This window comes from Capsella rubella, unplaced genomic scaffold (assembly GCF_000375325.1).
Source record: "Capsella rubella cultivar Monte Gargano unplaced genomic scaffold, Caprub1_0 scaffold_3, whole genome shotgun sequence".
Classification (NCBI taxonomy): domain Eukaryota; kingdom Viridiplantae; phylum Streptophyta; class Magnoliopsida; order Brassicales; family Brassicaceae; genus Capsella; species Capsella rubella.
The window spans coordinates 2635152-2659606 of NW_006238921.1; the positions used below are offsets into that span (position 1 = coordinate 2635152).

Sequence of the window (24455 nt, forward strand, 5' to 3'; positions counted from 1 at the left end):
TCAGTTAGATTATCGTGAAGCTTAATTGTTGTTTGACATCTAAGTAATACGTCTCTGATTGAATGAAAACAACTTATGCGTAGAAGTAGGTTTTTTGCTTTGAAAATGCATTTCTTAGTTTTACTCCGTTAGTGTAAACTTATTAATCGTTTTCTTACTCTATTATCTGCTGATGAAAACGATATTCCACGTAATTGTAGGGAGAAATTTATAACTGAGTGATGCAAAATTCGCACTACTTGGGCAACGGAAAAAAAAAAAAAGATGAAACGGTTTAAGGAACTAAAGGTCTCATATATTACTAATAACAACAAGTTGCAACTCATAAACTGTTTAAGGAATCGAAAGTCAAATCGAAAGAAATGCAGAAACTACAAAACTTATACGAGTAATCTACTCTCCTCCCAAGAAAAATGGCTTTCAACAAAAAGATTAAACAAAAAAAATGACTCATCTAAAAACCACAGAATATTACAACGAAATTAGGTTATTATTCACATTATTCCCAGACAAATTCTGGTCAGACATGTTGCAGACGAACACCTCCCTAGCAAATTGAGCCGACTATGAGTTTCTGATAACTCTTTCCAAATGCGTATATTAAAAACATAAGTTTGTGTCTTAGTAGCCGCCTCCCATCGGTGGCATTCCATATGCTGGCATAGGAGGCATTCCTGGCATGCCCCCCATTGTTGGTGGCGGACCATACCCACCACCACCTCCCATTCCAGGCATCGGTGGTGCAGGTAATGCAAGTGGTAATAGTTGGGCGTACATGTTCTGTTTTAAGACATAGAGAAAAACATAAAACTCCTTTAAACTGTGTCTGTCAAGAGAAAGTCTGGGTGATATGGATTGTAGCTGTGTGGTTAGTACCTGTTGGGACATGACCTCCTTCTCTTCCTGCTCTTTGGCCTTCACTTCTTTTTGTGCCTCCAGCTTGTCCTTTATTAGCTCATCCACTTTGCCAGAGTATTCTCGCATAAACTACAAAAAAGAAAACAGGACAGGTCGGAAGAATTCATCATACCGTTCAAATAATGGTTTCCATCTCATGGTTGGACCAGAGAATCAAAGGAGTGTATTTTTGAGGGTGAGGGTAGATCACCTGGAGGAGATACGGGAAGGCAAAGTCCATCATATTGTTGATCCAGGCAAGTTCTAGAGCCACGTCTGGTCGGATTAAGTCATAACATACAAAGAGACATGTGGCAAAGCATTCCTTTTTGTCCTGTATAACCAAGCACAGCAGAAGGCAAGAGATATTATTTTTCATCTTCTGGACCAGTTGTCGTTCCGTTCTACTAATAAAAATGAATGGCTACTGGTAGCATCTCGTAAATGCTTAACCATCATCATACCTGTTCAATGAAATACACCAGTAATTGTTCTGCAAGTTCATGTTCGCCAGATTGTGAAGCAGTTTCCATACAGTCCTTGTACATGTTGTCTTTCTTTGATAATGCAATTGATTGCTTCCATCTGCCCGCTTTCTTGTAGATATAAGCGGCCACACGCCTCATTTCAACAAGCTCATGTTTCTCGATCTGTTCGCACCATTCACAGGAAAATTATATATATTGGTCAGGCCATCCGTATTTATTTTTGTATTGAGAGAAGAAATTAAGCGTTTAGCAGATTTCAACTATACCTTCTGAGCGAGACCAATCTGGTCAAAACTGTCATGTAGATCAATAGACTCGCGCAACCTATCATAGTCTTCTTCTTCTACATATATCTCATTCAGAGCCTCATTAACAGCAGAGACATTGTTGCTCTGAACTGCAATCATGTATGGCTTGATAAGACGCAAGTGACCAGCCTGAGATAGAAGAATCTGATTGTTACATAATGCAGCTCAGTTGTTTTTAGAGAAAAAAAATTAGTCATCAGTGAACTTCCAACCTTCCGCATTATATCAACAACACGAGTGTGGTCTAACCGCAACGCAAGCACGTTCAGAAGATCGTTGATTAGATCAGGATGCTCTTGCAAGTAGAAGTGCACAGCCTTGTAGTACAATTCAACATTTGCTACCTTCGCAACAATGTCTTTGAATTGCATGTGCTCCCAAGCTTCAGGAGAATGGTTCATGACAGTGGTCGCAGCATTATCAAACTCATCGTACTGAATGTACAGATAGGTAAGTTCCTGCCAGTGCTGTTGTTCATCACAGGCTCGTATAAGCTTAGGAATATTGAGGCGAGTTGAAAATAACTTGATGTGTTCCATAAGTTTCTCATAACGATATCTAGCATAGAGTACACCCAACTCGGTGAAGATACCCATGTGGGCACGTTCCAGCCCAAGTCCACTCTCTATAAGTGAGATTAATTCATTGAAGCACCCTCTGTTCTGGTAGTACTCACTGACTTCCTCCAGGTCATCCACCTATTAAGCACAAAAAGATTAACCGTTACAAATGAGATACATTGGGATGTAATATCATTCACAATCAAATCTTAAGCCCGTATTAGGAAACTTTTGTGCTAACTAAGATCAGTTATTTATTCACCTGAATGATAATGTTAAGACCACAGATTTGGGCCAACCGGAATTCCTCTGCATCAACACAAGCAAAGCACACTTCCTTCCATGTCTTTGCACTGTTTGCTTTTCTTGCAGCATCAACAGCACCTTGGAACTGTTGCAATTTCACAAGTGTGACAGCTAACTTACCCCAGTTTGATATGAACGCATAAATTATTTTTGCAGCCTCATAGAGAGCTTCATCATACAGGCGATCACCAACATTTTGTAGATTGGCAACATTTGGCATCAGAATGAATTCTTCAATCTCACCTAACCTATCGATCTTCGCATATGCATAGATAAGCTCACTGTCAACCTTGGGTTCTTTCACCTTCTGTCTAACCATCAGAAGGTATTTGACCAAGTCATCATAGACATCAGTATCTTCAGAGACACGTATGACCTCCAAGAAATGAGTGGCATCATCAGCACGGATAAAGGACTCAATTGCATCACTGACGAGTCCTTCCCTGAGTTGCGCCTTAGCTACTTGGCTCCAAACAGAATCTTCTTCGACTCGGAAAGCAAACTCAACTGCCCGCTCAATGCTTCTGACATTATCAAGCAATACATTGACAGCCTGAACATTTAAGTTAAACTTCTTGAAGATTGCAAATGCTTCCTCAAACAATTGGGCTTCGACTGCAACTTCTCCAACAGCAGGTCCATCAAAGTTGTCCAGCCTGTTAATGTAATCCATAACTCTTGATGGATCTGCCTTAATAGCAGTCAATATAAGCAGATTTTGCAGATTGAAATTCCCACTGAAGGCAGAATTTTGAAGAACGATCTTTTCAAGAAGCTCAATAAGCTCGTGCGGCAAATCAGCAGTCATGAATGCTTTAACAGCTGCAGAAACCTGCTCCGGGCTCTTGCTTTCAGGTAAAGCAGTAGACACAACCTGGTCAATAAGTTGTCTTCTATAATCATTGTTTTCATCGAGAACCTTATCCCAGAGGTCACCATCCATCCTCTCCACTACATACCTACAATTGGAAACTCGTGTATTAACAATCTACAAAGTCACCACCATTATGAGATAACTCGATAAGTAAGAATTTTTGCAAGTAATGATAAAATACCTGGCTTGTAACTTAAACAGAGAGTTTTTGTTAGTGACATTGATAAGCTCCTCGTCACATTGTCCTCTTCTGTATGCCACAACTGCAAGGGTAGGATCACGTTTCTCGCAGTACTTACCAACCACCTTAGAGTCGTAGTAAGGGTTGGTGGTCAAGAAATGCTCAGGGTTGTTGTTACTGTCTATGATAATTTTACCCAAGGCATTATGGACATGCACATCTTGGCTTCCCTCACTAACTAGATGCTCCAAGAACTGAGTGAGGAGACGAAGACGATTTCTGAAAAAGCAGAAACATATTAGAGATTCCAGAACAAACAGACATAATTATGAACAAAAATCAGAATGACCAAAATGATTCACCTCTTCTCGCATTCCTCGACAAGTGGTTCAACAGGAAGCAATGAACGAACAGAGAGAATGAGGCCTTTTATAAAATCTTCAGGGCATTCATCGTCAAGAAGCTGTCCCACAACTAAGGGAGCATTCCCAGGGTTCACCTTTGAAAAGAATCGACCGTATAAATATTTAATCAATAAAATGAACTACAACGCATTATAAGATGTCCCAAGAAACCCATATACCTTTTGTACGTAACCTTCAATGTAACGAAGCATGTTGTTTGTGTAGAGGTAATGAGTTAGATCAGGCACAAAGCCGAAACGGTCGCAGACATTTATCAAAGGTCGTGCATCAGGCAGCTTAGCTTCCATCAAAAAGTTTTTCGTCTTTTCAGCGTCATAGAAGTTAGACTCTCTAGTTACACGCTCAACCTCCTTGATTTGTCCAGTCTTGGCAGCTGCTTCAATGTACTTAAAGTGAATCTCAGGATCCTCACTATTGTACAGAGAATAAATAGGGTCAACATCAGCATATAAATACAAAAATCGTGCTTGTTTACAGGAATGAGCCCAAATTTATATAAATCACCTCATACTCAAATATGAACCTAGGAAAAAGTATAGCCCTTCGTATGACTTGAACTGCTCAAAGAGCTTAATACATGCATCAACACCTAGTTGTTCACAGTACTCCTTGCAAGCCTGCAATTGCATGGACACGTTAGTTTCACAATAAACAATAAATCTTCATCATATCATACACCACTTACCTGAACGATTATCTGGAGATTGCCTCTCAGGTTGACCAGCAACAGATCCTTCATGCATTCCATTGCCCAATCGCTAGAAAGAGTACCAAAAAACTCAACAAGAGCCTGCATAATGAGCAGAGTGTTATGCAACAACTTGACCATCCAGGATTTTAGTAAGGAAAATTTATTTCAGAGGCACTACCTGTGGCTCAATAGCATGTGTGTTCACAATTACACGTTTTATATCAGGTAACTCGGAGTAATGCTGCAAAAATAAACAAATAAAGAAGCTGGAAGATGACAAGATAGTGAATCTTTTTGCTCGAGAGAAACGGTAAAAAACATGCACCAACCTTCAATGATTGAATATAAAGTCCAGCCTTTTCACAAAGTTGAGCTACACGAGGCCGGTCATAGTGGCTGAACATTCCATTTGCTAATATAGCATCGGCCACATTAGGAAAGGTTACCAAATTGATCTCCAGAACCTGTGTTGACATATGATTCAAACAGTCTGAGGAAAGAAAGTGAATAGAGAAAGCACGGAGAGATATAAGGTGGCAACTATTTTCAACCTTAGTTTGTAGAAAAGCATGCTCAGGTAAATTTGGCTTCAGCACATCCAAAAGGAAAGCAGTCGCTTCTCGGATCAGATTTCTCTGAGTATGCACAAATAGATAATTTAGCACATATTAACATCTACTGTATACAATTCTTAATATTGGAACAGAACAAGTAATGAGCTACAAATATTGGTGTATACAAAATTTTATTTTTGTTCATCAACCTGAAGAAAAAGATCAGTAATGGTGTTGTAATCAACTGGACAACCTCCTTCCATTTGAGACATCATTAATGCAAAATTTACTGCTCCCTGCAAATAAAAACTTAAAAGATTATTAATATGAAACGGGGAATTTTATTCTTCATTCTATATAAGGCCAGGTCCAAATTATTCAACAAGGTAACTGATTCATAATTCTTCATGTGCTTACGCAAAAAATCTCCAGTAAACAAAATTCTTTCATACTTGAATATGTCGCAGGTATCAAGAAAGCACCATACTAACCTGAGGATCTGTACGGAGTATGGTTTGCAGAAGAAACAGATAATCAGGTGTGTACCCAACCTAGTCACGGTATAAAACAAGGTACTTTAGGGTAACCATTACAGAAGAGGGTAAATTATAGATTTTGTTGCTTACCTGCTTTGAGTAAATCAGTATTTTGTCAAACTCCCTTCTTTCTGCAAAAGCTGCTACAACTTTTGGAGTCGCCCGAGCTTTGATGTATATTTTCAGAGCAAGATCATTATCCACAGTCTAAGATAAAAAGGTTTATCGTTACAACTTACTCTAGGAGTTATATCAAATATTTTAAAGGAAAAGTTTTCCATTTCAAATTACCTTGACAAGGTCTCCAAGTTCTTCACTGCATTCTAGCTTATCCTCTGCCAACCAGTTTTCCAGCAGGTTCTTCTTGTTTTGGTTCACAACAAGCCGAGATAGTTCAAGTGACTCATATGAATTGAGCTTCCCTCTAGTTAAAAGTGTCCCAAAATACTGTAACAATGGAGGAGTTTGCCCAGCTTGTACAGGAACACTCTGCAAAATTATATAGTGCAACATTATAATTTCAAGTTGGTGTTACCTACATGTAATAATAAATAAACATGCTCAGACATAGTTGCTTGCATATGGAATAGATACCTGGAATTTGGCCACTGTATCAGGTGTCCTTAGAATTCCTTGAGGAGATTCAGCAGCAAGCTCAGCAGCCTCCTTGTACTTTGTTTGAGCGAACAACTCTTGGAACCGCTGGACAACCTACAACATCCAAACTGAATATGAGAAACTTCACATTACAAATTACATTCTTTTCTTCGAGCTGCCATTTGTCAACTATAATTACTTCACCAAGACAACAGATCCAAGATAAACATTTGCATACCAGATTTTCTGCACCTGGGAGGTTTCCTCTTTTAGCAAGATTGACAGCAAGCTCCAAATTGTTCAACTGCGATACAAAAGTATAGATTTCTTAGCATGGCATGATATCATGGGTAGCTTATACTGGGAAAACAGTAAAAGACTAACATACTTGGCCACTAATGAAAGGTATAATGGTAGCCTCGTTTACTGTAGCCAAAAGAACTTGTCCTCGCCTATTAATGGCATAGAAACCCCCAACTGAAGAAGCTTCAGAAGTCAGAAAAATTGGGTCTGGACTAATCCGGTTTCTGTAGATAGCAGAAGCAGTCTCTAGATCGTATACAAACAACAGGCCAAGCTTGGTTATAACATATATCAAGTTAAATTTGTGAGAGACCTGTTAGGAAAATTGGAAATTAGTGCCCAGAAAATTTTCACTAACAACTTAACGAATATGAATATAACTGGGATTCTAACGCAACAACAAACCTGCATGGCGACAGGAAAATCATCAGCAAAATCAGGGGGGAAAAAGAGATCGGCTTGCTTTTTTGTAAAAGATGGTTTTCCTGAAATAAAATTGCCAACCTTTAGAGATCAGATGAATACCAAATACATTAACAAAACGAAAACTATAGTTTTGCGACGAGGAAGCTAACCGGGTTGGGCACCAAGCTCAATGACATGCAACTTTGATGTATTGTCCAGCATTAAAGCTCTTGCTTGCAAATGATATAAGAATAGAAGGATTCTCATTCCCAGGAACCTAACAATAATAATGTTGCAAGTCAAACTACAGCTCAAGATTAGACCATAGAATGAACTCACCAAAGAACCAAGTAGTACCTTAAACTGTGCAAATGAAGCAGCATGTGCCTCCAGGGCCTGGCTTCGCTGTTGATCCACAGAGAAAAGCTGCATATTTCCTTTTACTAATTGTTGTCTCTACAGAAGATAGATAATAATATCGAGACTGGTCAGGAATTTACAACATGAATGTACTTTTGATGTCTTTATTCAACCTAATACGTGGCACAGTAAACCTACCTCAGGAGAGCCAGGAGCAATTCCAATTAAAACCAACCACTTCTCATTAGGAGAGCACTTATAGTTTATAATTTGATTGTTGGCCAAATTTGCCGTTCTATCAAACATCTTAACTGGCTCAGAATCACCTAATAAACATCAAAACAAAATTAGAAACAGAAACACAAGATATGAAAAAAATGAAGTGTACTGAAGATATGCAACCTTCGATTGACCAATGGTAAACGGAATTCTGCGTAACCAGCCCCAACATCTTTGGTGTAATCCACTTCCAAAAGACAACCTGTAAAAACATGACAGATTAATATTCCCAAAATGAGAGCCGTACGAAGTGTAATAGCAAAGATAATGTGGTTACAATATATATGCATCAACACTTACCTGCTCAGGCATCTGATGCGACTTCAACTTTGCTTTTGCTTCAATGTTAAATATCTGTAGATGATCCTGAGTAGTTCCTGGAACTTGGGCTATATAAAAATTAAAGAAAATAGTCTTAAGATATGATCAAATATGAATACAAAGTTGAGAGCAAGGGAATTTAAAAGAATCCGTTCCGAAATAGATAGCATATGTTGTTAGCAAGACGAAGAACCAATGGTAGTTCTAAAAAAACACTTAAAAGGGAAACTCGTATGGGTGTTATGAATGACAAGTAAGACGAGAGTTTTTTCAATAGAAGGAACCAATGAAATACCTTTTAAGGCAAGGATCCTCGAGTTTGGATTCATAAGAGCAGAGTCTGCAGTAATAGGCCTCCTTAGAGGCTGCATCGGCATATTCATATCTATGATTACAACACTGTTTTGTGGTGCCGTCTCGCGTACACAGATGTACTTGTCAGATTCCATAGTAACATTAGTAAACGTGATGAATTGCTGATTGATCCCGACGCTCGGAAGCTGGAAAGATCAAATTGAAGCGTTATGTCACATAGTTCATATACTAAAGTAATGAAATCCGAGTATAAAAGCACATTGCACACTATACAGCAACATAAAATTCGGGATCGTTACACAGATCTGAACACATTTAGAGAAACCGGATCAAAAACATTGATTCCTCAAACCAGCAATCCAGAAACAAAAATAGACAGTAAAACAATGATCGATGAGAATTCAGACCAGCACGAAGCTGGGATCAATCAAACAACAGTTTCAACAGAGCTTGATTATCAGAAATGAGTGAATAAAGCTACGGAAATTTCTAAATCGATCAAAACCGCGGTAGATTCCAGGAGATACACAATATATTTCTGGTAAGAGAAGAGTGGAAAACTCACCGTCAGGATCTCCTTCATCGTAATGGGGGCGTTGGCTGCTGCCATGTTTGACCACAGATCACAGCACGAGAAAGTCCGAGGCCAGAATCAGTTGAGAGTTGAGACGATTGAATCGAGGCGAGACAGAAAGAGAGAGACTAGAGAAAAAATGAAATCGTTTGCTGCCAGTCAGATCTGAAAGGCAAGTGAGCGAGAAAGGTGATGATGGTAGTAGGCGAAAGAGGTGGGCTAATAAGAAAGACAAATATGCAAGTGTTAAGACTCTTCTTAGTTCTTACACTGTAAGTAATAACGATGAGCAGCGCAGCGATCCGATCTTACATCTATTTCCACGTTCGGCCCGGCCCGGCCGGTTCTTACTGGGCTTAATTTCTAGGTTTTTAGATCCAAAGAGTTAACCCAACGACACGGATACGAATATTGTCTAATTAAACACGAACTTAATTAAGGAACTGCATAATATAAGCCTCATAATTAATGAGATGACACGTGAAATGTTATATGTTCTTTTAATTTTAAATTAGAACAAAATAAAATAAGCAACTATAGATACATATACAGAAGAAGATCTCCCACCATATTTTTATTTTATTTTATACCAGATTTGATGATATGCAATAATAGGGTTTTAATTTTATCGATTAGATCTCAGAATTCTGATTTGTTCAAAAAGCAAAAAAAAAAAAAAAAAAAAAAAAAAAAAAAAAAAAAAAAAAAGAAGAAGAAGAAGAAAGATCTCAAAACCGAGTATTCTTCTTCTTCTTCCTCCTAAACATATTTTTGTTGTTTTTCAAATTGGAGGAGCTACACCATGAAATCGACTCACCATCATAGAGCTCCACTAATTTCTGCTTCTTCCTCATCTTCCTCTTCTTCTTCAAACCACTCTCTCGTCTCTAGGCTCCTCCTTCTTCTTACATTACTTCCAGTTTCCCTTGCCTGTCTCGCCTTTATCCTCCAATGGCGAGGCGGTGGTCTCGCCGATCCTGCCTCTGCTTCTGTTCGTTCCTCTACCTCGGTTCCTGGCGGCTCCGATCTCAATCACGAGGTGTTTCCCGGCATGGAGACTGTTTCATCTGTCTCCCCTAAGGCTCACCAATCTTCCTCCGACTGCTCCAATCTAGCTCGCAGCTCTTCTCCTTCCTTCCCTTACTATGGTGATTGGAAGTTTGGTGTTGATACTAGTTTGAAGCCTAAGGTAAATCTCCAATCCCACTGCTTTGGAGGTTTTTTTTTTGATCGATCTGGATTCTGGACTTCCAAATTCTAGTCTTCTCTTAAGTCTTACTCCAATGTCTAATCTGGAGCATAGTCTCACCCTTTGCTTATCGTCTGTTGAAGTCGAACATCAATTTGTTGTTTTGATCAGATCTGTCTTTGTAAATACTCTACCTTTTTGTGCCCATGTATATGATTCTGACATTGCTACTGTTACAGATATGTATTACGACTAGTACATCAGCTGGATTGGATCAGATTCTACCATGGATGTTCTACCATAAGGTTCTCGGTGTCTCCACATTTTTCCTTTTTGTAGAAGGGAAAGCTGCTACTCCGAGTATTTCAAAAGTGCTGGAGTCTATTCCTGTGAGTTGAACTCCCTATCATCGGTTCCATTACTTTCTTTTGGCTGTATAGCTCCTAGGTCTTTAGTCCTGTAGGCATTAGTCGACTAAGATCTTTGTTCTGAGGTTAAGAAATCTTGATAAATGTAGTCCGGTATCTCTTTCAGGGGGTTAAAGTAATTTACAGGACAAAAGAGCTTGAGGAGAAGCAGGCAAAGAGGTTAGTAAACTATGACATTGTATATTTTCTGCATATCTTGAGCTCTTGCAGGCACTAAGTACATGTTTTTTCTTTGTATGTTCTGGGACTTGTAGCATTGTTGTAATTTCTACGACTAATCATTTCACTGTCATTCTTTTTTCTTTTTTTTGCTTCATCAGCCGGATTTGGAATGAGACGTGGCTCTCATCTTTCTTTTATAAGCCCTGCAATTATGAGTTATTTGTCAAACAATCTCTCAACATGGAAATGGCTATTGTCATGGCAAGAGTAAGCAATTTTATTGATCTTATTTGTTTGATTTTTGTTCATATCTCCTGTTATATTCATTTCTAATTGTTCTTACTAAAAATCAGGATGCGGGCATGGATTGGATACTTCATCTTGACACAGATGAGCTAATATACCCAGCAGGTGCTCGTGAGTACTCATTAAGACGGTTGCTGCTTGATGTTCCTCCAAATGTGGATATGGTTATATTTCCAAATTATGTGAGTGAAATCTGATTCACATTTCTTGCATTGTATATTTTCAACTAGTTTTGTGAGTGTAGAGTACCTTTATATGGTCTGGGCTTGGCTCTGAATGATTGTTATGGACTTTTTTCTCTAGGAAAGCAGCGTAGAACGGGATGATATCAAGGATCCTTTTACAGAGGTATCACTCAGTTTGTTACTCTTTTTACCTAAGATAGTATGTTAAATTGAAGAGGTGTAGTGTCAACTGTTTCTTTGTTTTGTTTGTTATGTTAGTATTACTTATGAGATATGTTTGATGCAAGCAGGTGTCAATGTTCAAGAAGAATTACGATCATCTTCCAAAAGATACATATTTTGGAATGTACAAAGAAGCAACACGAAATAACCCAAATTACTTTTTGACTTATGGTAACGGCAAATCGGTTGCTCGGATTCAAGATCACCTCCGTCCAAATGGAGCTCACAGATGGCATAATTACATGAAAACTCCCAAGTACGTGTATTGTAGATTTAAACATAAGTGAAGCAAAATATTTTTCTCTATATATAACCTGATAATTCTTGTTAGTGAGATCAAATTGGAGGAGGCTGCTGTCCTACACTACACATATGCAAAATTTTCGGACTTGACATCCAGGCGTGATCGATGTGGCTGCAAGCCTACAAAAGAAGATGTGAAAAGATGCTTTATGTTGGACTTTGACAGATCTGTGAGCATCGATTTTAAAAAATCCTAATTATCTCTAGTCATTTCTTCAAATCTCTATAATTCAGTTCCTTTTACTATTTCTTGATGCCTTCTGGATGATGAACATTGTAGGCATTTATAATTGCGTCAACAGCAACTGAAGAAGAAATGTTAAGCTGGTAAGAGCCTCCCCTGCAGAATTTCATTCTTTCTTCGGTACTTGTGCGATAGAGAAATTTTGACACTCTTTAAACAAGTTAAAAAAGTTTTGAGGCCCTACTTTGGTTACAAAAGTATATGGTCTTGATACAAAAGAGCTGTATCATGTGTAGGTATCGTGAACACGTTGTATGGGGCGACAAAGAGGTGAAAACAAAACTCCTTAGGAAGGGTATTCTAACTCGCATATATTCACCAATGGTAAGTATCTACTCAGAAATTCATTATACAATTTTCCAAACAAAAATATTGGAACATCGAGTTCTAGTAAGTAAATTATAAAACTTTATAACATTGGTGGTAAAATGCAGGTTGTTATACAAGCATTAAAAGAATCTGGTGTCTTCACTTCAGTTGTCTCATCAGTTTCAACAAATCTTTCAAAGAAAAATTTCTTATCATCAATTCACAAAAGCAACTCATCGAGGTCTACTGCATCTGGGTCCCTTCCAGCAATGGAAAACAAGTCTGAGGGCATCTCTGCAAGGCACCTTCTTGGGGCTGAATCAGCAGTCCCTCCTTTATCCCCACCTGGGATGGAACACGCTAGATTTGTCACAGGGGAATAGCAGATTTTAACACCAAGCTGATGGATTCCCTATTACTGATATTGATACTGGGGGCAATATGAGTGATGTGTAGCTTTAGGAAGCCAAGTAAAGTGAGACAAAGAAGAGGTGAAAAAAGCAGGCTTGTGTGATTCTTCCCGAGCATCTTGAGAGACATAGTTTCTCTTATCTCAGATTACTCTCCTGCACCTTATGATAGATGAGTTTGCAGCATATTTCTTTTGCCATTGTTAATTCTATGTAAGTTTATTACCATGTACAGAACTTCAAAGCTCCAGGCTTAGACCCATCTTTTTCTACTTACATTACCATATATCATCTCATGTTATGGCCTCTGTATGAGCAAGATTAATATCAAACGTATTTTAGTTCAAATTTAATCCAAAGCGATTAAACTAGGCCTCACCGGTAAAGACCCAATACACACATCTCTAATCATAAGCATGACACAATCTGGATTGCCAAAAACAGGTATGAAGAAAGAGTCAATGGTCCATAAAACGAATATTTGGCACCAAAAAGCGGAGACTCCTCAACTTACACATTAAAAAGCATTGTACGGAGGTGGTTTTGATGTGATGATTGTTGTCTGAGAGAGACAGAGAGAGAGAGAGATGAACGATGCGGATGTGTCAAAGCAGATACAGCAGATGGTCCGGTTCATCCGGCAAGAAGCTGAAGAGAAAGCAAACGAGATCTCCATCTCCGCCGAGGAAGAATTCAACATTGAGAGACTTCAGCTTCTTGAGTCTGCCAAGCGTAAGCTCCGTCAAGATTATGACCGCAAGCTCAAGCAGGTCGATGTCCGGAAGCGAATGTCAGCCTTTTTCTCCCCTTCCTCCCTTGCTCTACTTTTACTAGGCCCTTTAATTCATTCTGTAGATGTTTCTCTTCAGCGACTACTCCACTCAACTGAATGCAAGTAGGATCAAGTACCTTCAAGCACAAGACGACATTGTCACCTCCATTAAAGCCTCCGCAGCTAAGGATCTTCTCCGTGTCTCCAACGACAAGAACAATTACAAGAAGCTTCTCAAGAGTCTCATCATTGAGGTCTATATATCTCTCATCCTCTCTACCTCACGATATCCTCACGTCTTTACCATTTATATATTATTACTGCTTACAGAGTTTGCTGCGCCTGAAAGAGCCATCAGTACTGCTGAGATGCAGAGAGATGGACAAGAAGGTTGTTGAATCGGTCATTGAGGATGCTAAAAGACAGTATGCGGACAAAGCCAAAGCCCCGTCTCCTAAGATCACAATCGACGACAAGGTCTTCCTCCCTCCACCTCCTAATCCTAAGCTCCCTGATTCTCACGACGTTCACTGGTATACTTCTTTTTCAATCTTTCTCTCTCCTTTCTTCTCCGTACATGTACATATCTGAACAATGGTAATGTGTGAATGATGAAGCTCGGGAGGGGTAGTGTTGGCCTCTCAAGACGGAAAGATTGTCTGCGAGAACACTTTAGACGCACGCCTTGACGTCGCCTTCAGACAGAAGCTTCCCCAGGTTCGGTCTTTTCATTTATGGGTGTTTTCGTTCTTCTTTCCCATCATTCCGAATTTCTAGTATTAACTCTTCTTCTCATATTTGCAGATCAGGACACGCCTTGTTGGAGCACCTGAAACCTCCAGAGCATGATCCAGTCACCCCTAAGTTTACTTATTAATCTTTTGCTTAGGCCTCAATAAGTAACACATTTTGGCCTTGTGACACTGTTACTTCTTTTTAGCAGGAGTTCAATTTTTTTTTTAGTCTGTTTCATCCTTTTCATCTTCAAAATGTTGTCAAAAGAGAATAATTTCTGAAAAGTTATATAGAAAAATTTGCCTCAAAGCTATTGAGTTATGCTCTTTTAAAGTTAATATATGTTATGAGAAATCGCAATCGAATACTTGCAAGATTTTCCAAAAAATATACACAACTCACTACACTACTAAGGAATCACCCCCATTTTCTTAGCAAACGTATTTACGTGTTCCAAAGTACCTAAAACATAGAATCTGTTCGGCTCCTACCGGTTTTTCTCTCCAACCTCGACCTAGCTTTGCGGTTAGCCTTCCGCCTCTTCTCTTCTGTAGGTCCTCCACCAAATATCGAGATCCTACCAATCCCTTTTGAAAGCGAGGTCAGCAATGTTCCACCATGACCTGGTTTCTCCATCATCCCCTGTTTCATCAAAATCTGCTCCTTCTCTAACTCGGTCAGCCTCACTCTCACCCTCGAGATCTCCAGTTTCAGCTCTCTATTCTCCCTCCTCAACGATGCATAAGTGTCTCTCGGAGACACAGCTCCGCTCGGGTTCCCGCTACTAAGTTTTTGAGAAGACAGCAATAGCCCTTCCCCTGAATCTCCGGACATAACATTCTTCATACGCAGCTGTTCCGAGTAGAGGACTCGAACCACCATCTGCACCGGCAGCCGATCGTTCTGAGCAACGTGGTTGCATGCTTCTTGTGAAAGTTTCTGAGTGTCTATAAATTTGCAGAGACTCTTGCATTCTTGTTCGTTCAACGACGGATGCCCCTAACAATCATCACAAAGACATTTTCCCACTCTGTCAAATATGAACCAAAACAGAGACAAGGCTTCCCTTTTTCAAGGGATATTAAAAAAACAAACTTTACCTTGAGAAACATATCAATAGCTCTGTATAGCCCATCATCCATGACACGAGCATAATCCGGCAATATCTCTATCAAAGCCATGAACTTGTGCAGACTCAGACATGGGTCTGGTGCGATCTCTGTCAGGTAGGCATCCATGATACGACCCACTTTCAGTAATGAGCTATGGCACGTCGAACCAGTAAGGTTCTCAGTCTCGTTCTCGTAATATTCATGATCGTCGTCATATTCTACTTCGTCCTCTATTTTCTTCAGAAAGCAAACGAGTAACCTATGGACAGTGTCAACGTCATATATGGACTCGCCATCTCGAAGAACAGGTATGAGTAGATCATCGAGGGACACTGTTTCCAGCTGCTGAGCAATTCTCCGCTCCAGCTCAAGCCTGCAAGAGATGGCTACGTCTATGGTAATCCCAACCCTCAACATTCCGAAGAGGAAACTCAATGGGACTTTGTCATTAGGAAAAAGGCTAACAATAGCTTCAACCACATTCCTCTGCTCGTTCTCAATTGTACCCGAGTCGAGCTTGCTCCGTTCCTTGCAGTTTCGAATACCTTTCAATGATTCTTGAGCGTAATGCATCAGAGACGTGATGATACTCTCTGACCGTAAACCTGTTCTGGCCATTGCCGACACAACTCGTGCGTAATAGTCAATCCTCAGAACAGAGAGGTCCTCAACCCACCACTCTGGACAATCTCCTCGCTTGGTATCCGCTGACTCGTTGCCTCGGTTCAGCCGTGATAGCCCCAACACTAGCTGTTCTCTGCAAGCATTCACAGCGATGGCCTCCACACACCTTTCAGGAATGTGGGCAGTTTCAGCAATGTCTTGAGGGTAAAGTGTCTCACAAGAACAGAGGACTTCCACGGACTTCTCAAGACTACGAAACGCGACTTGCTCGAGGTAAGTCTCAGTACGTGCGATCAAATTCTCTTCTTTAAAGTCTTCCGTCATCTCAAGATAACCAGCTGCACAGCGGAGAGCGACAACGTTGGAGATGGTAATCTCGAAGTTGATGCCGTAGCAGAACTTCATGGCGAGTTCAAAGGTCTTAGCCCCACCTGGGAAGTCTTGGAGCTCTGTATGCGAGAGGTTTGAAGATGATTCCTTCATCTCTGCCACCATTTTCCTAATCTTTCCACACCGAGCCACCAGCGGAAACTGCAAGAGAAAAAAGTTTCCAAGATCTATAACTAAATTTCGTCGAACACTTTGTGTATGTTAAAAAAAAAACAGAGATCACTAACCTTGTGGAGTAAAAAGGACTCTCCATCGACAACAATTGTGATGTCTCCCGCAACATCTGAAAATATGCTGCAATTTCATATAATAAAAACGAATCCTTTATGCATCAGACAAGTAATAATCACTGTGAGATTGCATAAAGGAACAAACTTTGACATAAGTCTCAGAAGAAAGATAAGAACGAGAGAGAGAACAGACCGAGTGGCAAAGGAGCTGGAGAAGATGGAAGGAGCAGGAGCAGGAGCAGAGGAAGACGAATTAGATTGAGGGCTGTCCGATACAATACCCATTGTGACCTTGACGAGGAAGAAGACTCGGAATTTGAGGAGGAGCCTTTCAAAAACATAGGCTTTGAACACTTTCCTTTTCGTCGAAATCGGAATTTTTTAAAAACCGCAATAGCCTTTATATAATTTGCAGTTTCAATTTCGTAATCTTGACTCCAAAAAAAAGGAAAGAGCTAAGCTTTTTTTTTTTTTTAATAGTAGTGATATATGATTCAGAACACGTGAGAAAAGCCGGGAGGGGGTTGTGTGGCACGGAGCTCCATAAAGACTCAATTATAGTTTCTTGGGGACACACACTTTCACTCACTTTAACAATTTGAGGTCTCTGTTACAACCTCACCCCACTCCAATTTTCTATCTAATCTCTTTACACTAACCACCTATGAACCCTACTTTGTCACCACTACTTTTGCTCTATTTTGTTTCACCAAACATATGATATGGTGATCTGAGATGTGAACTCCCTGTCGGGGGTGAAATATCCTTCCAATAGCAGCAAACAAATGGCAAAAGGACAGAGTCAATAGATCCATCTTCAATATCTTTAGTCATTAACACATCAGTCTATTTTATCAGTCTATTTGTATTTTATTTCAAACCTTACGGAAACAACTTTTTGTCAACTCAAGTCTATATTTGGTGTGTTCTTATTGGAGCTTCTTTTGATTCACTTGATTTATGTAAATGTTCACAATTCCAAATTGATTTGCAACTATCTGTTCCACAAATAAACTCAGGGCTAGCTTAGTGTGAAGAGCTAGCTTAGTGTGATCGAAAAGGAGATCTAGAAGAAGATATTGCTTTCTAGTTCTAATAGCTTTCTAACTTTCTTCAGTGATGAAGCATTTGCTTTCTTAGTTTAGTGAAAGAGCAGTGAGACAACGGAGTAGAGTAAAAGAGCCTCAAATACGCTCAAATAGATTCCTCATACAAGTTTTCTCTCCTTCCACACATTGGAGTTTTACATCAGTTCTATTTGCAGCATTCGCTTGGGAACTGGGCTTACTCGCTATTTACAACGTAAACTACTCAAGATAACGTAATCAGGTATTGCAGATTATTAATAATATAAGACGGGAAGATATAAAAAAGCAGTAAAGGGAAATAAAACTCAATAAATCCAAAATTCTTTTAAACTCGAAGAGAATGACAGACTCTCTCTCAAACATGAATTATTCCATAAGTAAAAAAAGTTGGCGTCAGAAGGATATAAAATTTGGTTTAGGGCTCATGCCTCCCTAAGTCTTAAGCAAAAAAAAATTTCATCAACATCTCAGTTTTTTTGCGGGTTTTAAACCGCAATTAAAATCGAAAAAGGAGGAAGAAGGCAGAAGCGATGCTTAAGCACCACCTGATCCGTACTTCTTACCAAAGACAATCAGCTGCAATTTGTCGTAACCGGAAAGCACACCAGCACCTGCAACAGCACGCAGAATGTTGGCACCAGCTCCCTTGAAGAGTGACTTGGCTCCTTCATTCTTGAGGATCTGGGCAAAGGCATCCATCGAACTCTTGTACTTGACTGCCTCACCTGACGTCATCATCATTCTTCTGCGGACAGTGTCAATGGGGTAAGATGCAAGACCCGCACCATTAGTGATGACCCATCCAAGAGCGAAACTAGCAAAGAAACTATCCTGAAATAACCAAAAAAAGAATACTAACATGTCAGAACCAACCAGTAACAAGTATTAGAACACACAAGATAAGAGAGAAAGACAACAAAGACCAACCTGCAAGTCTCCAGTGAGGAGAACAGGCTTCACAGAGTCGTAGAGTCCAAAGTACAGACCACGGTAGACAATGATACCAACACAAGAGATGTTGAATCCACGGTAAAGACCAGCAATACCATCAGACTTGAGTGTCTTCCTGTAAACATCGACAAGACCATCAAACTGTCTGCCACCACCTCCTTTCTTTGCAGCCTTGGCATCATTGGCCAGACGGGTACGGGCGTAGTCAAGGGAGTACACAAACAGAAGGGAAGAGGCACCAGCAGCTCCTCCAGATGCCAAGTTACCAGCAAACCACTTCCAGTAACCATCTCTGTCCTTCTTAAAGTTGAAAAGCCTTTTGAAGTAATCTTTGAAGGCAAAGTTCAAGGCCTAGCATGGTCAAAAGAGAAGATTAGTACAAAATTAATTTGTTTCAAAAGCTATAAAAGCCAAAGAGCTTGAAACTCAACCAACCTGGGTGGGGAAGTAACGGATGACATTGGCAGTGTTTCCTCTCCATAGAGAACCAAACCCTTCATCCTTAATTGTCCTGCCGAAACAGTCACCAATACCCTTGTATGGTTCAGAAAGCCTGCCAGCTTTAATCATCTCATCCTGGTTCTGAATCAAAAGCTTAACACGCTCAATGGGAGCAGCAGCAGTCTTTGAGACGGCAGCAGAAACACCACCCATCAAAAAGTCAAGAGCAAAGTTAGTGAACCCTTTCTCTCCTGGAGCCTGGACAAAGACTGGGGATGCAGTTGTTGCCAACATCCGGGATGTGGGAGGAAACTGAAATGCAGCATTGGAGTAGTTTCCATAGGTTGCATGTCTCTGGTACATAGAAGGCCTCGGGTAACCAACATGGACGTCGTTGGAAACACTTGAACGCATGAACTGCCCAGCAGCTTTCTGAGCAATAGTGGGGTGCTGAACTTGATCAACCATTTTGAACTCTGCAATTTTACAAAACCAATAATGAAAACAAGACGTAAGTATCATATGTAACGCAGCAATATATGACAAAGAATGCTTTACCAACACAAGTTTGAAAGGTAATACTAGAGTCTAAGATCTTCCCGGAATGTAACAGTATTGAAGTAGTAAGCAAAACAGAAGGTCATGTCACAAAAAGCTTTACAAACAGACAACCCAAGATTGTTGGAAACGAAAATGGTCAGTTCAAAATTCTGGAGGAACCAAAACACGATTACAACAACTAGAAAAAGCAAGCGGATACAACTAACCATGGTTCACTAAGCATATGATCAGGCAAAGATCTGGTAGATTATAAGATCAAAAACTTAACAAGGGTTTACAGCAATCACAATTACCGTAAACGGAGTCGCAAATATCAGATCCAATACATTTTAAACTAAAGTCAACAGATCCAAGCAATTTCTATGATTAAGAGATCAGCAAATCAGTGAAACTCTAGAAAAAGAAGCAGATCTATAGAACCAATAGATGAAAAAATTCGAAAATGAGCTGTAAACATCACGATCAGAATAATAAGCAAACAGATAACATCATTTCTCAACAGAACAGTCAGATCTATGGATCGGAACATCTTATTTACCTTACAGATCTAAGAACGAAACACAGATCGAAGAAACGAAAAATAAAAATGATTCGAAGAGCAACGAGATTTATAAAGAGTAAACAGATCTGAGAGAAACGAGAGTTACCTAAGAGAACCGATGGATGAGCAAAATATCTGGAGAGAGAGACTCCGCCTTTTTCTCACGGAGATGAGAGGGCGAAGCAAGGGAGAGACGACGAAGTTTTCTCTGTGGTGAAGAGGCGAGCTTTGAAAAGAGCAATTCTTAGCCCTTTTATCGTCTCGAAAAATAGGGTCGCAGAGGTCTCGTTCGTCACTCGCCCAGTGGGGACGGGTTTAAATCACATGCAAACAAAACTATTTGGGCCTTGCTGCTTCATACCCATTGGATCATTCTGATTGGAACAAAGGTGAGTGACAACCGTCGATTATGTTTACTTTTGCAGAAGAATGGTTTTTTTCTAATGATGGTACGACTCTACTTGCTAACCGTTAGATCTTGCGCTAGGAATCTGGAGCGTTGTTTGGCATTGTTGAGGGCAACTAGTGAATGGACGGCTGGAAGGGTAGCGTGGAAAATTATTTTGTCTACCATACCGGACCAGATCAATTTGCAAATATCTTATGGCAAAATTTATTAGTCAATACTAAAATTGAAGTGTTCAATTGTTATTTTGATTTGCCGATTTTTCCAACTTCGTTTTATCTTTTACTATTATTAAATTTGAATTTCGAATGTAAAAAAATAAAAGAAACTAATCTTTTGATAGACTGATTTTTTTTTCTATTTAAACAACTTGATGACATCAAGATATTTTTCTATTTATTTGTAATATTTTTCCAGTTTTTTTATATGAAAGGTTTCTTTTCAACTTTCTCTAATATTCTCCCATGTGGCCGAATGTTTGACGCTGCCCTCAAATTCTCATACCTTTAACTTTACATGAAAGGTTTCTTTAGATAATTTGTTTAGAAATTAATTCTCAAAAGCTTCTAGATCATGTTTTTGAGAAATACAAAATCAAATGTAGTTTATAACGTGAACAACATCGTGAGAGGGCCGGCGAGTAGCCCGTATGGCTCCCGAAAAATCACGAGCCTTATTAGAGAGCAGAGAAAACTAGCAACTTTAAAGAGTATCAAGAGTCGCTCAGGTGGGACAAAGGGAACTACAACCAACCAGAATCATCACTTGTCCACTACTTCAATCAGACTTGTCTCATAGTCGCTCGGGGCTACAAATCCATGGAGGTTCATCACGGTTGCAGCTACATTCGCAAGCCCAGGTGTGTCGATATCCTGCCTGAACCTAACTCCTGCTGACAAGCCAGGACCTCCTATGGCAATTGGCACCTGCAAACACACACATCATGTCCAAAGTTCACATATAAGACACACACAACAACCACTTCTGGCTATAAAACTTCTCATGCTTAACCTATGCTCAGTAGCAACTTCCACATTTTGATCAGAACTCAAAAAATTGTTCCGGTATTGCTAGAACTTACTGGTTTCAAGGTGTGAGAGGTGAGAATCTGAAGGTTCCCTTCCTTATCAAGAGCAGGCTTGCCGGCTTTGTCTCTTTTAACCATGTCCTCAGCATTTCCATGATCAGCAGTCACAACATATATCCCTCCAACCTGCTCTATGGCATCAAGGATTGTCTGCAAACCAGGGACCAAAACTTAGTAAGTCATTGCTATTAAGAACAGTTTCTAAACACTCCCATGTCACAGATTTAATAGAAAACCATACCCTCACAGCAAGATCAGCAGCTTCACAGGCAACAACAGTTGCTTCAATATCACCAGTATGACCAACCATGTCTCCATTTGGCAGGTTAACACGAACCTACCATTTCATTCACACCAGGTTCAGAAGCCGAAATTTTTTTAGTGGGTTGACAAATATGATAAGAGAGTAGTACACCTTACCTGATCAAACTTGCCACTAAGGATAGCATCCCTTGCTTTCTCTGCAATTTCCAACGCTTTCATCTTTGGCTGGACATTGAATGATATTCCACTATCACTTGGAATCTCAACGTACTCTTCTAACTTTTCATTGAAATATCCAGAGCGGTTGCCATTCCAAAAGAAGGTGACATGGCCAAACTTCACAGTCTCACTGTTTCAGTGAAGTAAATTTTCAATGGTCAATAGCTAGGATATTGTACATTTCAAGTAATTTACCATCAAATGTATAATCTCATCTAAGAAAAAGACAACTAGGACCATTCCACTAGTTTTAATCAGCAAGAAACCCCAATGCATAAAACAGAAAGAAGACAGGATTAGTTATATCACAGTTTCATTTCTAATCCCAATTTCAACAAATTAATAAGTCAGGAAACAGCAATAGAAGACAATACATAAATGGAAAAGAGGATATACGAAGATCAGAGAGATTCTAAAAGTTAACCTGCAAGCAAAAGTACGAATGCCATTGTGTGCCAGGTATTCACCAGAGGTTCTATCGATCAATGGTGGGGAAACAAGGTAGCGGCTAGGAAGCTTTAGCTCTCCATCATATTGGAGCATTCCTGCATAACGTATCTTTGGGACACGTACGCGATCAAACTTATCAAAATCTTCATATTCAAGGGCCTTTGCATGCATGACCATTCGATCAGCACGGAAATTGAATGTAACAACTGCGTCGCCATCAACAATTGGACCCACAGCCTTTCCGCTGTCATCAACAATGACAAAGGGAGGCAAATACTGGTCATTAGCACCAGGTTCAGCCCTCAGTGTCTTAACTGCTTCAAGAGCGCTTTTAAATTTGTGAGGAGCTTCTCCAAGAACTTGAGCATCCCACCCTCGTTTCACAACAGTCCAATCATTCTACAAGGGATAGAAACAGAATACAGTTAAAGCAACAAAAATATAAGCCTAATCCAGTTTCCAATTAGACAAAGATCTAAGAATTAACGTGTGAGTTTAGCTAAGTGAAAGTGAATTCAGACCTCATAACGGTCCATGGTGACATACATACGACCTCCACCGGATGCAACCTGAGCATCAACACCTTTGGAACGTAAGGCAGCGAGGTCCGCTTCAAGAGTTTCAACAAAGCCAACACTAGAGCCATCCAACACATCACGACCATCAGTAAGAATATGAACGCGGATTCTCTTAGCACCACGTTCTGCGAAACCCTTTAACAGCAACTACGCAGACAAAACAAAACCAAACCATATCCACGAACATTAACATTACAAGAGAAATTCTAAAGAGATGTGTAAAAAAATGAAGCAGAGAATTGAGTACCTGCACTTGATCGAGACGAGAGTGAACTCCACCATCGCTTAGAAGACCAATAAGGTGCACGGTGCCTTTCTCAAAAGATTCAGAGATGTATTTGAAACCTTCGTCTTCATAGATTTTCCCTGAAGCAAGGGCGAGATCGACAAGCTTAGCACCTTGAGCGTAAATGCGACCGGCTCCAAGAGCATTGTGGCCAACTTCACTGTTTCCCATGTCGTCTTCGCTCGGGAGACCAACGGCAGTACCGTGGGCTTTGATCAACCTCCATGTATCTGGTTTCCCCTATGAAAAACACAACAACCCGTCGAAATTCATAATCGGAATCTATCGATATCAATCAAGAAATATGTGGAAACAAAAGAAAAAAATTGGAAAAAAGGAAACAAACGTTTTTAAGAGAATCCATGGCGGGAGTTGGAGCTTTATGGATGCAATTGTACTGGTCAGGATCAGATTCACCCCATCCATCGAGAACAATTAATCCGATTGTTTTTCCCTTAGGAAGCTTGGGGTGGTCCTCAAGTTTCCAGTTAACGTCGCCGGAACTACCCATAATAGCTGTGGAATCAGATCCAGTCGTCGGTGAGAAATCCAAGTGTTAAAGGAACAGATCTGAGAAGCGAGAGAGATGAAACCGAAGCTTACCAGCGGAGAAACAGAGGAAAGCTCTCTCTTTCAAAGAGTCGTATGGAGATTCGCAGAGAGACGAAGAGAGTGGTGATGTGGTGAGGTATGGTAGGTTGAGCTATCAACTGACATATAAATATGAGGTTTATAAAAAAGAAAATGGAAAAGTTAATGATGACGTGGTTCATTTTTAATGGGCTTAACTTTGGGCTCAAGTAAACATTGTCATGCCTCAAAAATAAATTATATAGAAGGAAACGAATATATCTAATTATAGCTGCTTCTAGTTCTAGTACGCCTAGCTTCTAGATCATGCTTTTTGTGCGTAGATAGTGACATAGTGTGTGTTGGCTCAAACCGGAGTTAACTCAATAGGTCAAAACCAAACGAAAATTAAACCAAA

The 24455-nt window shown here is 39.9% G+C and overlaps 6 protein-coding genes across 6 annotated transcripts; 2 read left to right on the plus strand and 4 right to left on the minus strand.

The window, feature by feature from the left end:
• Window positions 1-273: 273 nt before the first annotated feature.
• LOC17890766 (clathrin heavy chain 2) lies at window positions 274-9202 on the minus strand. The gene is given in 31 exon segments (XM_023786941.1): window positions 274-780; window positions 877-987; window positions 1109-1231; window positions 1362-1547; window positions 1652-1822; window positions 1906-2391; window positions 2516-3518; window positions 3615-3893; window positions 3977-4113; window positions 4198-4450; window positions 4544-4656; window positions 4725-4829; window positions 4909-4971; window positions 5060-5194; window positions 5282-5365; window positions 5494-5580; window positions 5776-5835; window positions 5911-6027; window positions 6112-6309; window positions 6415-6531; window positions 6656-6721; window positions 6806-7033; window positions 7126-7205; window positions 7296-7336; window positions 7338-7402; window positions 7483-7581; window positions 7684-7811; window positions 7888-7966; window positions 8065-8153; window positions 8381-8585; window positions 8966-9202. Coding segments are annotated over 31 exon segments (5112 nt in total). The 5' UTR covers window positions 9011-9202; the 3' UTR covers window positions 274-621.
• A 477-nt stretch (window positions 9203-9679) lies between these two features.
• Window positions 9680-13085, plus strand: LOC17892406 (glycosyltransferase-like KOBITO 1). The gene is made up of 11 exons (XM_006297344.2): window positions 9680-10163; window positions 10403-10552; window positions 10698-10750; window positions 10912-11020; window positions 11107-11241; window positions 11363-11407; window positions 11535-11722; window positions 11798-11939; window positions 12050-12096; window positions 12250-12337; window positions 12448-13085. Exons 1-11 carry the CDS (start codon window positions 9777-9779, stop codon window positions 12703-12705), a joined length of 1602 nt encoding a protein of 533 aa, XP_006297406.1. The 5' UTR covers window positions 9680-9776; the 3' UTR covers window positions 12706-13085.
• Window positions 13086-13290: 205 nt separating this feature from the next.
• On the plus strand, window positions 13291-14537 carry LOC17893620 (V-type proton ATPase subunit E2). Its single transcript, XM_006299624.2, has 5 exons — window positions 13291-13522; window positions 13602-13758; window positions 13835-14037; window positions 14122-14221; window positions 14309-14537. The coding sequence occupies exons 1-5, from the start codon at window positions 13320-13322 to the stop codon at window positions 14351-14353; spliced, it is 708 nt and encodes a 235-aa protein (XP_006299686.1). The 5' UTR covers window positions 13291-13319; the 3' UTR covers window positions 14354-14537.
• A 20-nt stretch (window positions 14538-14557) lies between these two features.
• Window positions 14558-17057, minus strand: LOC17893824 (BTB/POZ domain-containing protein At3g08570). Its single transcript, XM_006297170.2, has 4 exons — window positions 16789-17057; window positions 16593-16659; window positions 15340-16506; window positions 14558-15238 (listed from the first exon to the last, which is right to left on the minus strand). The coding sequence occupies exons 1-4, from the start codon at window positions 16878-16880 to the stop codon at window positions 14702-14704; spliced, it is 1863 nt and encodes a 620-aa protein (XP_006297232.1). The 5' UTR covers window positions 16881-17057; the 3' UTR covers window positions 14558-14701.
• A 913-nt stretch (window positions 17058-17970) lies between these two features.
• On the minus strand, window positions 17971-20406 carry LOC17893388 (ADP,ATP carrier protein 1, mitochondrial). The gene is made up of 4 exons (XM_006297843.2): window positions 20284-20406; window positions 19070-19551; window positions 18611-18985; window positions 17971-18514 (listed from the first exon to the last, which is right to left on the minus strand). Exons 2-4 carry the CDS (start codon window positions 19541-19543, stop codon window positions 18218-18220), a joined length of 1146 nt encoding a protein of 381 aa, XP_006297905.1. The 5' UTR covers window positions 19544-19551; window positions 20284-20406; the 3' UTR covers window positions 17971-18217.
• A 652-nt stretch (window positions 20407-21058) lies between these two features.
• On the minus strand, window positions 21059-24163 carry LOC17890745 (probable 2,3-bisphosphoglycerate-independent phosphoglycerate mutase 2). Its single transcript, XM_006297212.2, has 9 exons — window positions 24071-24163; window positions 23814-23983; window positions 23429-23707; window positions 23125-23328; window positions 22578-23002; window positions 22091-22283; window positions 21912-22007; window positions 21665-21820; window positions 21059-21509 (listed from the first exon to the last, which is right to left on the minus strand). The coding sequence occupies exons 2-9, from the start codon at window positions 23976-23978 to the stop codon at window positions 21345-21347; spliced, it is 1683 nt and encodes a 560-aa protein (XP_006297274.2). The 5' UTR covers window positions 23979-23983; window positions 24071-24163; the 3' UTR covers window positions 21059-21344.
• Window positions 24164-24455: the final 292 nt, after the last annotated feature.